This window comes from Ptiloglossa arizonensis, chromosome 3 (genome assembly GCF_051014685.1).
Source record: "Ptiloglossa arizonensis isolate GNS036 chromosome 3, iyPtiAriz1_principal, whole genome shotgun sequence".
Classification (NCBI taxonomy): domain Eukaryota; kingdom Metazoa; phylum Arthropoda; class Insecta; order Hymenoptera; family Colletidae; genus Ptiloglossa; species Ptiloglossa arizonensis.
In genome coordinates this window covers 13353322-13369887 of record NC_135050.1, presented here as the reverse complement: position 1 = coordinate 13369887, position 16566 = coordinate 13353322, and the positions used below count along the sequence as shown (strand labels likewise).

The following is a 16566-nucleotide window of genomic DNA, read 5'->3' as shown; positions in this document are numbered from 1 at the left end:
AATTATTTTTTGTAAGAATAATAATTGCATAAAGAATTTTGTATTATATATTATAAATAATCTTCAATTAATCATATATTATTGAAAAATCGCATAATAAAAATTAGTTCCGAGAATTAAAAAAATGAAGTATTATTTAAGTTAGAATTGTAAATTGAGAAGATATATTATCTTTTCAGTACGGAGTAACAATGGATTGAAACTATCAGTCGTACCAATTAAGGGACTCAACGTTACTACGAATAAACCCTTGGAAACCATGAATATTCCAAAGGCACTGGGCAGTTTTTTCAAGCTACAACATTCGGAAACGCTGAGATTCATGTTAACCAAAGTGGCTCCACGTAAGAATCCTATTACCACGAAAGTCACTATCAAGAATATTCCTTTGGATTGCGCTGCCATAACTGAAAAAAGAGCAAACAACGAACTTAAATGAACAAACTAAAAGTTTTCATTCGTTTTATGTTAAATCAGTTTAAGAAACACGAAATGTTTCGAATATTAAAATGCAAATTTCAAAATAAAATATTGATGGCAAAGAAATAAATCTATCGCTTCGATAAAAGTATGATTTATTGCTATTTTAATTGATCGTACATTCGTGTAAGAACTCTTACCGTTTATAAACGTAATTAAATATTCTTGATTTTGTGCATTTAAAATGATTTATATTTTTTTAGGTATGCAAATATGAGAAAATGTACTTACTGGATCGTCCAATTCCAACTAACAGACAAAATATCCAGAAGACGGATCTCTTCTTAAATCCAAATCTATCGAAGATTGTCGGAAGTGTAAGTCGGGCAAGAATGTCGGTGAATGCGGTTATTGACAAACAAGATGCAACTTCCACGTTGGTCATTCCTATCGACCGTCAAGTTCCTTCGAGGTGTCTACCGAAATCCTAAACAATGCTGGCACAGTGGAACGAAACCCGAAAAAATACGATAAACGATTGGCAAATCGATGGCAGTGTTTCATAAAACATATTTTTGTATATATTGTTCCCTTTTCATGGCAAGCGCACAAATTCTATTAATTTCTTTTCTATTTAATTTTTTATCATATTTATACAAATTTCAAGATATGTATTTTTTATATTTTATATGCAAAATCAAATTGTGCGAAGATACACTACAACGTTATTGCGCTATATAATACTGCTGAAGGCTGAAATAATTTTTAGGGGGAAGTTTTACTATCGATTTTTCTGATCATTTATCGCATTTTTCGGGTTTCGCTCCACTGTGTGCCGTAGCGAGGATGTTAAATAATAAATGCAAATTCCTCTTACGTTTGTACCTGCTATAAATTTACTCTGATTAAACATTTTCTTAGAGCGATATCATTTTTATCCTTTGAATCCTTTTACAATGTTTCTAAGGTCGGTAATTTTAATTCTCAAAAGTACTACGTTCGTTACATTTTGCACACAACTATATAAACAAAAGAATTGGACTAGATTATCTTTCCGTAACTGTTAAACATTCAAACCACAAGTGTATTTCATTACGTGGTTTTAGGAATCGAATTACAGTGAACGCCAACTAAACTGGCTGCTCAAGGTCATCGAAGAATTGACCCTATCATACTGTTCAATTACAGTTTCTAGAAATTTTTGGTACTGAAATTTCTCATAAGAACGTACATTTCGTGTACTGTCAATCTTGCGATTCACAAAGAGAGTTAATGTAATAGGGAGCAAGTCTCGAGTTTTAGGTTTCAGGTTTCGAAGGTGTTCGGTATTCCAATATAATAAATTCACTGAAACGATGAGAACTCTTGTTTACATACAATTCAGACGAATGCTATATCATGAATAAACACGCAAGAAATGAAGTTGATCGAGAAACTAATCGCTATTGTACGAACACTACTGTACTGAGATTTTTATTTTAATTAAGTAAAGTAAATTCGGTACGTGCATAATAAATTAACGGTACGGATATGTAATTGAGAAAATATGTGGAAAGACCGTACCGAACACCTCGAAAGATCGCAAGTTCCCTATCCTTGGTTTAACCACTGTACTGTTTTATTTTTCGTGTTCTCGAGCAAACTAGAAGGCACAGCTCCCTGTTTCTCAAAGATGACAGCATGTAGCGATACCGTAAGAACGAAGAAATAACTTGAAACGTCATTTATAATAGTAACGGAAGATCGAGTGGGCAAAAGCCCCGTAAACTTTAGAATCTACCGTGGTTAGCATCGATGTCATGTGGCCCGTTTAAACGTACCTCGCAAGAATCTCATTTTTTAGAAACATCCATTCGCTACGGCACCTATTTCGAAGCTTTCCAAAAAATGTTTCTTACCTATGCTAGACAGGAAAAACGGAGTCATCAGTTTAAAGTTCGATTCAGCCACGTAATACAAACTCAAACCGATGATGACGTTTAAATAGACGCTATCTTTAAGAAGGTCCAGATCGAAGGTTTCTTTCATCTTCTTTAAGAATGGTGGGTCTTCGTGCTTGTCCTCTGCTTCGTTTTTCTTCCCATTTTCCACAATATCGATTTTCTTGTTACCATTTTCCAATTTCAATCCCACTCCATTGTTGTTTTCGTGTAACAGAGTGTCGCTTTCGGGTACTTTGTTACTTTTATCCTGTGAGGGATAACACTAAAATGAAACAAAATTGATTATAACGAAAGACGACATAAACGATGACGAGTGATCTGTCTATCACTAATACGATTTCTTAACGTTTCTTAACGAATAAGAAATTGTAAACCTTTCAAATGTAATGCATAACAAATCTATAGTATGGATCTATATATATTTCACATTTTATTTTTAAAACGATGTTATCAATTTATTGTTAAAGTTCCTCTTTTAATTCATAGGTCTATTATAATATTGTCTATCAAATGCAATATTACCTTTTTAGCAACATTTCCCTTTTTATCTTCCAATGGTCGTAATAAACAAGCACCAACAGCAGAATGTAGCGCCCATGCTCCAACAACCATCATTGCCCCACGAAATCCATAAGCTTCCAACAGAAGATGTATAAACTGTAAAAAGAAATCAGAGCTACGTGTTATTATAATTTCCATATATTATTTCTGAATAGATTGAAATTACATTGATTGGCTTAGTTATAAAATTTGCACTCATCCAGATATACCTTTGGTATGAAAAAAATTTCCATTTTCAAAGAGAAACTTTAAAAAAAAATATTTACCCAGGCATTCTTATAAAAATACATGCAATTGTACTTCATTGTAATCAAATAATGCTAGAAACTTTATTTCATACTTGTGGCACTAGCATCATGGCCAAAGTTGTGCCTGCCATAGAAAAACCAACGGCTTGTCCTCGTTTTTTATCAAAGAATGTATTCAATGCAACAAATGACGATGCGATTGCAAGTCCAGTTCCTAAGCCTATAATAAAAGAATGAAAGGAATAATAAATACATGAAAGTGAAGGTAGCACGCTATTTCTGCATAGATTATATCATTTGTCGACAATCCGAGTATCGATTAGTACGCGATGTTTATACTTCTTAAACATTAAAATTATATTGAAGTATTATTATAGTTTAATTTGGGTAAAGCATGAACGATAAAATAAAACGATAAAAAACTGTCAGTGGGAGAAATTATTAGGTTGTTTGGAAAGTCATTTCGTTTTCAAAAATGGAGAATATATAATTTAATAAAATGTTTATACACTCTAAAAAAATCGTGTTTCATTTTCACCAAAAAAAAAAAAAAAACGAAATAACTTTCCAAACAACCCAATAGTTTATAATCATGCGTACGTGCTATAAATCAATCATACAACTGAATTTATTTTACTGGAATGCTTATCTAGCTTCATACCTCCTAAAATACTGTACGTTAAAATAATATGGAACATGCTATTAGCTCTTGACGTAAGTATCAGTCCAGAGCAACTTAAAACAGATCCAAAAAAAGCCACTTGTCGGTACGAATATCTCTTCAACAATGGTCCTATGAAAAGTCCTAATTAAAAGGAAAAAAATATTCTTTATATAAAAAAAAGGCAACAATATCAGTCAATTAATTTTAACAAAAAAGAAAAAGATAGAATGTACAAAATAAAACATGCGTGAAAGTTGTATTATAAGCTATATTATACTCTATTTCTTATAGTCTTGTAATTTTAATACCTGAAAAATTGACAATGGAATCAAGGATGCTCATTATTAACGACGTCCCTGTAGATGCAACATTTAACTCCTCCAAAGGATCGTGAAAGAGAAGACCAAACGAAGGATCCAGAGATCTTAAAGATAGCTGAAAGAGAAGAAGTATAAAATTACCGTTAGGTACAATTAATATAGTATTATGTGTTACGAAAAGGTTCAAAATACCGTATTATTCGAACTAAATCGAAACTAGTTAAATTTGTAAACGATTTATTAAATTCTTCGATCGTAATTTTTTGGACTTTTTCAGTAAAATTAAACGATACAACCGAAAAAGTGTAATAATAAAAAACTTGTAATGGAATTATATAATTTGTAAAAAAAAAAATAAGAAAGATAAGAAATAAGATTAAAAATTAATAATTATAAGAAAAGTAAATTGATATAATTACAAATATAGAACTGTTTGTTTTCTTTTTCCTTTTTCTTTTTTAAAGTACTGAATCTCAAATACTTAAGAGTTTGTATACCGTCAAGATAATACAGTTATTTAAAAATAATACGTGGACAAATATCTAAATACAACCACTTAATTAGTGGCAATCAGTGATTCAATGTGATAAGACGGCTCCATATTTTGAACCAAAAAGAAATTTGCATTATAAGATTTTTATGTTAATATTTTTTTAACTATTGTAATCGTACAATTGTGTCATTTAATTTTACGAAAGAGAATTAAAAAATAACGGTTAAAATCTTTAAGTGAATCATTTGTGAATTATAATACAAATTATTTTCCTAATTATAATACCTAATCTACTAGAAAAAAGTCATAGCTATTCATTAATACTCGTGATCTTACTACATGAGCATTGGAAATGCTAATTTTGTTCCACAATAGACAAATTCTTCTATATTTTCATATAATGGTAGTTTAATTTGTAATTTATAATTTACGCAATAAATCATTTTTTATATTTATAATTTTAAAGAAATATTTACCTATAGATGTGAATTCAACAAGGTACAAAAATTCGTATAAAGAAACGAAAAAGAATGAACAAACGTAAGTCCACAATGTAATAATTTTTGGTATATAATCGGTTTTTATAATATGTATGATCACAATTCCGTATTTGTTTTCCTCTCTTGTCTTTCTAACGATTTCTCGTAGATTTTCTTTCACCATGTATAATATAATGCTTATTCAAATGATGAAATAACAAATGTTCATTTTAATGTGTGAGCATGCAAACTGTAATGTGTTATATAAATCATTCTATAGTATATGTAATTATACGATGAATCATAGAGTTTAAACTAAAAAAAAAAAATGCATAAGAGATTGTTAATTAGTGGACTTATTTCTTGTCAAATCTTTCTGTTTCATTCGGTAAGTTTGTCAATGTATAATCGATGTGTGTACATCTTAATTTATGGATTTATCTCCAATCGTGAAAATTTTGAAAGAATATCATTCAGTGTGTATCTAGATTACAATCGTAATTAAAAAGTCAGTTATACTATCAACGCACATGACTCATTGGACCGAGATAATGAATTTTTATTAAATGTCGTTACGTAAGCAATTACGTAAATACATTAAACAATTATACTGTTTAATATTGTAACTACATAATTTTTGTTTCATGATAAACGATGCATCGTCGTCTGTCACTCGATACAAATTGTGTATCATTATTCATACTTTGAATCATTAAAATTCTTTAATCGTTTTTGGAAGTTCGAATTTTACATCCGACACCACTTTTATAATGTTAAAACTTTACGACTGCAATATCATTTTTATACGAATCAACTAGCTAAATGTTAAAACTTAATATAAATTTAGATAACTCACAGAGTTTGAGAAATTGAACTCTGCATCGAATTCGCAACGATAAAAGAAGACAAGATATCGATACCTTAAGTTTCAAGTGCCAGACGATAACGTGAATGTAATTGAAAAATATAAATTTCAATAAGATAACAATTATTACCGTGATCAAGCTGCTCCCAAGGCAAACGAACCAACCCCATCCTCCATCGGGTGCTTTCTTCTTATTGTAGTCAACGTTCATTATTTTTCCTTTGAACTGTTATGCGACATACGAATGAGTTCAAAAAACAATTTATCGATAATTGAAAAAGGCAGGTTTCTACAATCGTGTTTGATTATCACATATCGCGAGAAGTGTAATCACTGTCGCTTCATGCACTGCTTAACGATCTGATACGTAATCCAGATAGACTGGTTCGAAGTTTCCCTCACTTCTTGCTTCAGTGGTGACTGACGAGTCCACTGTCACTCTACAGCAAACTGATTCGTTCTTCGTTTGCCCCTCTTTGTTCTGTCGACCCATGGAAAAATACGTATTACGTCCTTTTATGGGTCTTATAACGTTAAAAGAATTTCCTCCTCGCATTCGTCGACAGAAGCGAATAAAAATGTATGTGTTTTAAGTCACTATACAGCAAACCGATTCGTTCTTTTTTTCCCCTCTTCGTTCCGTCGATCCATGGAAAAATACGTATTACCTTTTTCTGCGGGGCTTAAAGAATATCCTCCTCACGTTTGTTGACAGTAAGTAAACAAATATGTGTGTGTGTGTGTGTTTTAAGCCGAAATAAGCATATTTTACATGCATGTCCAAAGATGTGCAAAAACCGTACTTGGGGAAATCGTGGCAACTTAATTAATATGTAATAAATTGTGGAATACGTTCTATTTTGGGAATGTAAAGAAACAAATTAGTCGATACATTAAAGTTGTGAATTAATGTTGTAAAATAAAGTTTTATATTAATTAAGGTAGTGAAATAATATATTAAATGGAAAAGAAACTTTACTTGAATAAATTGATAATGTAACTGCGAAGATATAAGTATATATTTCTCTTATTTGGGTATGATTTCATATAACAGTAATTCATTTGTTGATGTTTCAATGTTGGGTACATTGTGTCAGTATGTAGTGTTTAAGAAAGGCACATATTTTTATAATCGAATCGAATTGTTGCAATGAAAATTTTCCTTCTATTGTTTTATTTATAGGACCGAAATATATTGTAAGACTTCTGATCGATCCGAATGCTATTACTCTGTATTATGATTTTCGTTGTTACAGACAGTTCTTAATAATCTGCTATGCAAAGTAATAAAAAGTCCAATGAATGTGGCCAGGCAATGCACTCAAAACCGTAACATTGGAATCGATTAAAAGTTCGACTGTATTTTTTGTAAAAAAGAAAGTAGTCGCTGGACAAGAAGATCAGGAGTAAATAATGAATATAGCACTCACGTGATACGTATTCACGTTAGTGCACACGCACCTAGTATGCATATATAATAATGAAGTATAAAATTGTATCGAACGTACCGCATATGTTAAACAAAATTGTTCTTTATTTTTATTTCTTCTGTATCTAAAGTTCTTTCGTTATACCAATCTTTCGTATGACCAATTAGTTATTCATTTAAGCAATTATAATAATAATGTCTCGTTCCTTTAGTAGCGATATAGTATCGTTAATTTTTCAAACAATTACCACTCGAATTAAAAAATATTCCTTCCAATATAACGTGCCATGAATTTCATTATTAAAATTCCTTTTTCTTTGTCGTAGACTTCCGCATTCTACATTTCTGTAATCTTACTCTGTTCTAGACGTTTAATCGCGTTTACGTACGTTTCTACACTCGACACCATAAATATTTTCAAAAAATATCAACCTCGATGCACACCCGAGTGAATGTGTTGGTTTCTTTTCAGAAATGGAAAAATTCGAAAATATTGTTATTTAAGCTGTGGTTTTCATCGAGGGACGAATATTTTTGCACATTATGGTGATTGCTACTTATGCAGAAGTCCCAAGGTGTGAAGAATACTCATTAGCATGTATCGAGTAATACGAATAAACAAAAGTATTACGATAAGCACTTAAAAGAACACGATGTTAGAATAACATCATCAGGCGCAACTACCGAGCAAAGCCATTGTAGCAATAATAGAATGTACTGCAGCTTGTGATCAGGATATTAAATCAAATAAAATTAAATTTATTAAATCGTCGCCATGGACCTACAAATAATATCTATACGGGGTTCGCGTCTCTATTTTAAGGTGGTCTAAATTGTTAAATTACATATGTACTTACATATATAAACGTCCGTGAATATTTTCACAGCCGAAGAGGAGGATACCAAGAACGCCTCAATCCTAACAAATAGACAAAAATTATTTTTCTTCTTCGTGCATAACTTGTGAAGCTTACAAACAATACAATTGATAGCTGTTTTATTGTTCCGTATAAAAGCGATGAATTGTAATCAATGAATGAGACTTTAACCTCTTCAGGGATACTGATACATTTTTTAAATATTTTGAAATGGATGTGACCATTGAAATTGTAAATAAGTATTCGTAATTAAATTTTCCTCTTGTACGGCATGACTCAGTATCGGTTTCAATATTTCTTTATTTCAAACGGAATAATTCGTTCCTTACGAGGCAAACTTGCGGCACGTAAGCGCGTAAACACCATAGTAGGCGCGAAGAATTCATTCGTCTTTTTGCTACATAGCAAACTACTAAATTACGAGAAGAAAATGAGAATAACCAATGTGCACGCGAACGAACTCGAGCAACTCGTATTGCTATATATATATATGTATAATTACAGCAATTTCCAACAGTACAGTTACACGTAACCTGCTGCCCGCCATTTTCCTCCTTAATGGAAAAACATTAATCCACGTTTCTGCTATTTTCAAAGAGCTGTATAATTTTTCGAATACTTGGATCCGTTTAATTCGTGACAAAATTAGGGGATATTGCAATGCCAGTTTTAATAGTGTCTGATAAAATACATAGTGTATTTAAACCATTGGTCACGCGACATTCCGATTTGAACAAAAGAAATACATATATAGGAAAAAGTGCTGTAACCTCTGAGCAGTATCTGTTTTAATGAATTTAAACTATTGATAACGACAATGAGTCAAACTGGTGATGTATAACAAACTAAAATAAATATATTATAATTAACAATTTTTGCACTTCATGAAAACTCGAGTAATTTAAGACGATAGTTTAATTAATTTCTAAGGAAATTTTTATTCGAATATCACTTCATATTCGAATGGCTTCGTGCAGTAATGACTCCATTATCGGAACACTTTATCATTCGGACAGTATATTTCCTCCTACAACATTGTATTTCCTTTTCTTATCGAAGTAGATATACACGCAGAATTCACCAAAATGTTTTATATTTTAAATAATTATGGCCAAGGTCATCGTTATCCTCAATGAATGAACTCAATAACAACGAACGCGAAGATGTGTTTTATTTCGTAGCAGTCGTGATTTTGACGAAAAAGTTTCGTTGGTTTCAAACAAAAAAGAATATAATTGAACGTATTAAAAAATACATGTGATTACAGTTGTTTATGTTTACTGAAAATATGTACAGTCCATTTATCCCAAGACGTCTGTTTCCTTATTAGTTCAGATAATGCACGTTCTACTGTAATATTCAAATAATGATTATTATTGGTTGAAACAAAATCGAACCATTTCTTTCTCTAAGTTACTTCGCTAATAATTAATTTATATAGCAAGTAAAAAAAAAAAATGAATAATTTCTATTTTAAGAGAGAAATAGGAATAATATCTTTTTTTTTAACCAAGACTGTGACAGCAGTATCTTGAAAGGGAAACAATATAACTCCGATGACATGTAACCGCAAGAAACCGATCGCGAAAAATAGAGCAGATGTTCAGGAGAATTCTAACATGTTCAAGGACGAATTATTTTGTTTAAAATGAACAAAAATTCAAGCTGATATCGACCTGATATTGATCGTCTTGTAACGATACCTTTATGATACAACGTTGAGAAATTTATTATAGATATTTATTCTCAATTTTAGTGGTGGTTTTATTATGTAAAATAACTTTCAAATTACGTGTACGTGTACATATGCGCCAGTATCTAGATAATTGAATTTGTACGTCACATTTTTCTGAAATCTCAGAGTAAATATAATGGATTACAATCGTATTTGAACACTTAAAATAGCAACCTGTGATAAAGAGAATAGATTAAACTATTAAAAAAGTTCTTATTACTACACCAATAAGTCACAAACACCAGACTTATGTTAAAAAAAATTTGGAGAAAATTTGGCAACTTATGTATGAAACATTTATTTTAAATATAAACTACGTATGGAAAAATATTCAAATAAGAAAGATCAATATTTTGTTGGAATACCTTTAGCGGCAATGATTTATTTTATATATTGAATCCACATAAATTTTACTGAAATTCGAAAATACTTAGCAAATTATTTTTTGTTTAATCGATTATAATTTCTACCAAATATAAATGTATCGAAGATACTACTTTTTGAACGAATGGGATCATTCAACTTCTTTACAAATTACACACACATACTGCGTGAAATTGAATATAGTTTTAGTGAAAAAGATGTGAAACAGCTAAAGTAACAGATTATTTAGAAGAAAAAGAATTAAGATTTCTTCATCGTGATTATCAAACTATGATCTGATCACTGCGATGACGCACGTGATCTTCAACAGATTATTCTCTTGTGAAATGAATCAGATAAAAAATACGATAGCACGCATGAAAACTAAGATTTAATTTCTGTTAGTTTCTTCAAGGATAGGGAAATAATATTCTTTCCAAAAAGTTACGAGTCAGTAATTTGTAATTCTAAAGAATTTCTGAAGATACTTTCAACGACCGAGAAAGTAAAAACTTCAATCACAAACATGTATCCAAAATTGTAACGATAATAAAATAAGAAAATGCGTACGCTATAGTACAACCATAAATTTCAAATAGAGGGAGAAAAATTTTGTCATATTTGTATTTATATATAAAAATGTAAACTTCTATAATATCAATACACTTTTGTTTATTTATGCAAATATTGTTTTTGTGTTCGGTAAATGTTAAAAAAAAGTTAATTAAATTCTTTCATAGAAGGCGAAAGAGACATCTGTCCCTTTCTTAAGATTTTTAAGATTTCAAAAAGTAAAGGATACTTCATTGCATCGTTACTAATGTTAAGAAATCACTTCCTAATCCTAATCTAACCCACTTTGAACAATATTCTTATCGATACGTAACGGTCCACTATGTAAGTGTTACATTAACAAGGGAGTCGCGTAAAAATATCGTGCATTGATTTCGTTCATTCGTTGGTTACTCACTGCTTCACAAATTATTTAACAATAAGGATCATGTTCGAACTTATCCAAACAAGGCGATTGATTATGGCTACAGCTTCGTGATCTTGCAACTCGAGCTCATGACCCACCGAGGCACATTTTCTTTTTCTCGTTATCCTCCGTTGGCATTTATACAGAAAGCAATATTTTGTAATCATTTCTTTGGCATTTAAACCGGTTTTCTCTCCTTACCATAAAAGTATTAAAGTACAAATTCTTCAAATAGAGAAACATGCAAAAAATTCTTGTCACGTGAAATTATTTTTTCCGATGAAACTATACAGAGTGAGTGTAAAAAGGTGTGATAAAATTTACATACGTGTTACAAAGTTCCCACGAAAATATGTTTTGTATTAGATAAGAAATATTGAGATAGGTCATGGTGGACCAATTACTTAACTATCTCGATAATTTGATTTAATCTCTTCGGCTCTTTCATCTAAAACCACTCGAAACAAACACTCTATTTTGTTGGTGGTCAGTACTCAAGAATTATAAACATCGATTTTTTGCGAATGCAACATGATTAGGAACGTATTGAATATTTTTAATCGTACAAACCGATCACTAACGCAATGTGTGAATGCCAATGTGCTCAACAATGGTGGCCATTTCGAATATTTCTTTTGATTATTGAAACTTAAATCTTCTACTTTCTTGAAAGCAAAAAATTTGCTAACCCAATGCTTATTAGGATATTTTTTCCTGTATAGTATACAACTACCTGTAACTCAACAATTGAATAAATAAATGTTACATTTGGCAGTTCCTTGAAAGTGATTTTTACGTTTGCAAAGTTATCCAACATTGTAATGGAACTGATTACTCGAAGCAGAATATCGTACATAAGTGTAAATAGTTTGATGAGTAAGAATGAAGATCTCTGAAGTAATGGCTTGCGATAGAGTGAACGGTGGGAACAAGAAACGCAGTGTTGATAGCAAAAACTGCGCATTTTTGTATCTTTCTTGTACGAAGTTTGATAAAACAGAGTGTTAAAAATTTTACTCGCTTCTCAGAATTAGTTCGGACAGGTGGATAATTGTTACCAAGAAGTTAAAGAAGTTTTAGCTTCGAGTCCCAACGTAAGGGTTCCAAGAATTAATTCGATAATTTTTTAATTCAACTGCCATTCATAGTCACAGAAGAAAAGTATTGTTTATTCTTAAAAAGTAACTTCCTAATTTCTTTTCTAACTCCATTTAAAACTTAATATCTGTGAATTTATCGTCAATTGTATAAAAGTGAAATTTTTTATCAAATAATTTCCTATTTTTACAGACTTTTCTAATAACTCTACATCTGCCATTATGGATAGATTCTCTGCATATATTTCGGTAGCGAAGGAATAGTGTTCAAGTTCAGACACGTTTACAGTGTCGGAACGTTTATGTTGCGTCGGATGAAAAAACAAAAAGTGTACACGAAGTGTTGCGTTAAAGAATGGAACAACTGTTATAGAAATTATCCAGACAGTGATTCACTATTGGAACGAAAAATGTAGAGAGGGCCGAGTATCCTTCAAAGATATCGACTTCAACTGTTGTTCAAGTTGGTGAAAAAATAAACAGTTGTAACCAAAGACCTTGGCAGGATGTCGTTTTAATTCGAAAATTTCTCACGGAGAAAGAATTCCTATGGTGAGGGTACCATAGAATATTGAAAGGATAGGGATTCCTTCAATTCCTCGGATCTTACACTCCTGTGGCTGTTTCCTACTTCTCGGAATCGAAATAAAGTTAAAAGGGAACAGATAACGCGACAGAGGAGCTCAACAGCCTCTCCAGAAGATTTCCAGCGATGGTTTCAGAAGTGGCACGAGCAAATGCACATTATCAACAAGAAACTACTTCGAAGAAGACTATGAACGTTTGGCTTACACATGCTAAACGTTTTATCCTAAACAAGAATTCTTGGTATCCTTTAGTCACCGTATTTAATCATCGTATTTAGAGCATTTGAAGTTGATGTTTTGAGAGAATTCCTGCAAAGTGCGTATCTCGTAACTCGAACAGTCTGGAAGGTATTAAATGTTATGAAATCGTTTTGTACGATTGTTCAAAAACCTTAATATTTAATATTTCGATAACTTTTAGAGGTGGGAGGTTCTAAATTCTGCGAACTTAGTAACGTGAAAACAAGTACAAGGTTCGTGGGATTGAAAAATTTACTCTACAGAGACGCTTTGTGGGAGATGTTGGGCCATTATTTATCCATCGTAGGGACCATTCCCAAGTTATCGGGTTGTACCTACACTTATTTGCTCTTTCACTGAAGACGACTACTCGAGACACGCGCCACGAACGATAGATTTACGATAGTATGGGAGATCGTTTAATACTACTTTCTTGATTCTGAAGTGTGCAAAATACGGCTCTTACTTTTATGTCATGCTGGCTTCCCTCCATTTTTAAGGAACATCGAACGTAAGCCGAAGGTTTGCGCAACAAGACGAGAGATATAGTGACATGGTAGTCTGGTGAGGTGGAGATAACCTTTCACAAGGGGTAGGTAAATAGGTAGAGAATCGAAAGATATTTGACTCGTGTCCGACTGTTTACGCCGACGTTCAATAGTTTACGGGATATATTTAACCACTGATGTGTTAAATACATTCGAGTCGACTATTTTTTCGAGTAAAATGACCCGTATGCGCGCGAAATTTACTAAAGGTTTGCCCACAGTCTTGACCGATTGCCTTTCTCACAAAAAGGGAGACTAAACCTATGAGAAAATTTCTGATAAATCTCTGCGTGTATAGTCCGATGCGGAGCACAGTATTCTTGGTGATTAATTAAATATTTAACGATGAATATTAATACAACAACAAATTTTATATTCAATACCAGATTTTAAACAGAATCAGTTCACGGATAATGTGTATCTGTAATAAAGAATCGTAGAGGGAATTATTTAATCTTTTCTCGAAAGACAATTCCAATAAAAAAGCTAATCGGTGTCAAAGAAATGCTTGGGAAATCTTATTTTCTGTATAAATTCAAACAAAGTATTTGTCGCGATGGATTCGAATCATGAGGCTAGAGATTTTATCTAGATAAAAATTTCGAATGAATAATAGATTGACAACACTTTATCTGTTATTTGTTGTATAAAAATTTGAATTTGAATTATAAATATATCACAATGATGATAATAATAAAAATTTAATTCTTTAATTGAATAATCGTCGTTGTCAGACTACGATCTAACTCGAAAAAATAATCGAGTCCACTGTACTTAGCCCGCAGTAGATTATGACAATCGTTATTGATAAATATTTCGTAAATTACCGAGTATTACACGGTGTATAAATATTTTTTAGTTCTCCATTTATCGGCGAAGTTTCGTTGAAATGGGTGTGAGCAGTTCACGTGGTCTCCTTGACAGTGACTTGGATCGATGATTTACATTTACAATGTAAATAGTTCTGTCATCGCGATTTTCCAAAGTCGTTTAAGAGATTACGATGAAAAAAAATGAAGTTCGGTATAGTACAAAGAGCGAATCTGTCGAGGATATGTAATAACGATAACGTACCACGATCGATTTTATCGAGCGCTCCTACACGCTGATAACGGTAAAAGGATTAAGAACAAGGATATTTTTAAAAACACATTCGTGCGAAAGAAATTTTCAAATCAATCGTTCCGACTAAAATTGGAAACCCTGGAAACACACTTCTCATGAACTTTTAAACAAGGAAGTTTACTTAATATTCTGTAGAAAATCAAAGAAGATAGTACACTTGGTTTAAACGTTTGTATCCATACTAATGTGAATGCATGAAAGGCGAAAGGCCTCCGATTGGTGGAATAGAATTGTTGATGCACATTCCAACAATCGGGAGTCGGAACGCGTTTTGCGCCTCACGTGCATCGATGGTATTGGCCTAAATTTTACGTAAACATTGCAAAATATTTGCAAGTTGATAAAAATAGAACTTCAGGACTCGAAGATTATTTAGTATTATCTAAATTGAGTAAGAAATACAGAGTCGACGTAGGATAAAGAATTAACTTTGTCGGAATTAAAAACGATTTTCAGTTTCGGTAAAATCGCTGTATAATGTACTTTCATTTGTAAATCAGTGGTTCCGTATTGTTAGTAAACAATGAAATAAAATTAATCTTTATTAATTTTTTGCATCATCGTATCCAATACAATGTATACTATACGTTAAGAAAGTTACCAATAACTTAACGACCGATTTTAAATTTCCAATTCCGAAAAACTCCAAGTTTATTGTAACACTCGTTGCATTCTTATTTTAGATTTTAGATACGTTTACCTTGAACATTTATTACCTCGTACAACCGAGGTGATAAAGTTTATTTATTTCATGTTTATTTAGATGACACGTATAGATGAGATATTTTATAGTGAATACAATAACTTAAAATAAGTAAATATCTCAAACAAAAAGGTAAGAAGTTTTTCTACAGAATGTCGTATCGGTAACTCATTTTGTATTTTCAAAGACCAGACAAACGTCCCTGTGGTTTACTTACGTGACAAATTAGAATTTGTTAAGCATCGAATACCAAGCATTGACAAACGTTTTAACAAACGATCTATAAGCTCCTACTTCATTGGCAAATATCACGAGCTGACATAAATTTCACGTTCGAAAAGTTATAACAAAATTACTAAATATAAAATGTCAGTAATGTAAAAAGTTCTCCACACGAGAACATACATACATACATAATACATATATATATATATATATATATATATATATATATATATATATATATATATATATATATACACGCGTGTATACGCGGCGAATTAGAATTTACATTCGAATATCAAGAAACGATACATACGTTTCGACAAGCGTTCTAACTACAACCTTCTATTTTATTTCTAAAAAGAATCGCAAGTTGAGTACTGTACGTTACCAAAAACACGAGCACGTGACCCAGAGAGCTGGTACGAAGCGTCCGATCGAATCCGAAAAACTAATCTGTTACCTGCGTTTGATCGACGGTCGAGGTAACTCGGAGTACGCGTACCCCCAATCTCCCTCGTCACGAATCGATAAATAACACTCGACTTTGAAAATCGCGTATACCGTGTGCGTGGTTGGGTTTGTGTGCCTCCACTCTATCGGTGTCGCGGTTATCGGTCCCGTAACACGTGGAAAAATTCCTTATCCAGAACACGCGGGAAAGTTT

At 31.9% G+C, this 16566-nt stretch overlaps 1 protein-coding gene and 1 long non-coding RNA gene across 4 annotated transcripts in view; one reads left to right on the top strand and one right to left on the bottom strand.

Moving 5' to 3' along the window:
* The window catches only part of LOC143144709 (uncharacterized), a 4367-nt gene extending 3027 nt beyond the window's left edge, over window positions 1-1340 (top strand). The window contains exons 2-3 of the long non-coding RNA XR_012991495.1: window positions 180-344; window positions 684-1340. This is a non-coding gene — a long non-coding RNA (uncharacterized LOC143144709). The remainder of the gene's footprint in view (window positions 1-179; window positions 345-683) is intronic.
* The window catches only part of LOC143144707 (monocarboxylate transporter 12), a 17031-nt gene extending 465 nt beyond the window's left edge, over window positions 1-16566 (bottom strand). Inside the window, exons 1-10 of one of the 3 annotated variants that reach the window (XM_076307390.1) lie at window positions 16464-16566; window positions 8280-8341; window positions 6124-6219; window positions 4145-4271; window positions 3834-3977; window positions 3265-3392; window positions 2886-3020; window positions 2319-2625; window positions 712-867; window positions 216-407 (exon numbers count right to left, since the gene is read on the bottom strand). In XM_076307390.1, coding sequence (XP_076163505.1) covers window positions 216-407; window positions 712-867; window positions 2319-2625; window positions 2886-3020; window positions 3265-3392; window positions 3834-3977; window positions 4145-4271; window positions 6124-6204 — 1270 coding nt within the window. In that variant the 5' untranslated portion in view covers window positions 6205-6219; window positions 8280-8341; window positions 16464-16566. Of the gene's footprint in view, window positions 1-215; window positions 408-711; window positions 868-2318; window positions 2626-2885; window positions 3021-3264; window positions 3393-3833; window positions 3978-4144; window positions 4272-6123; window positions 6396-8279; window positions 8342-16463 lie in introns of those variants that run through there. The other 2 variants (XM_076307389.1, XM_076307391.1) reach the window with 2 other exon arrangements.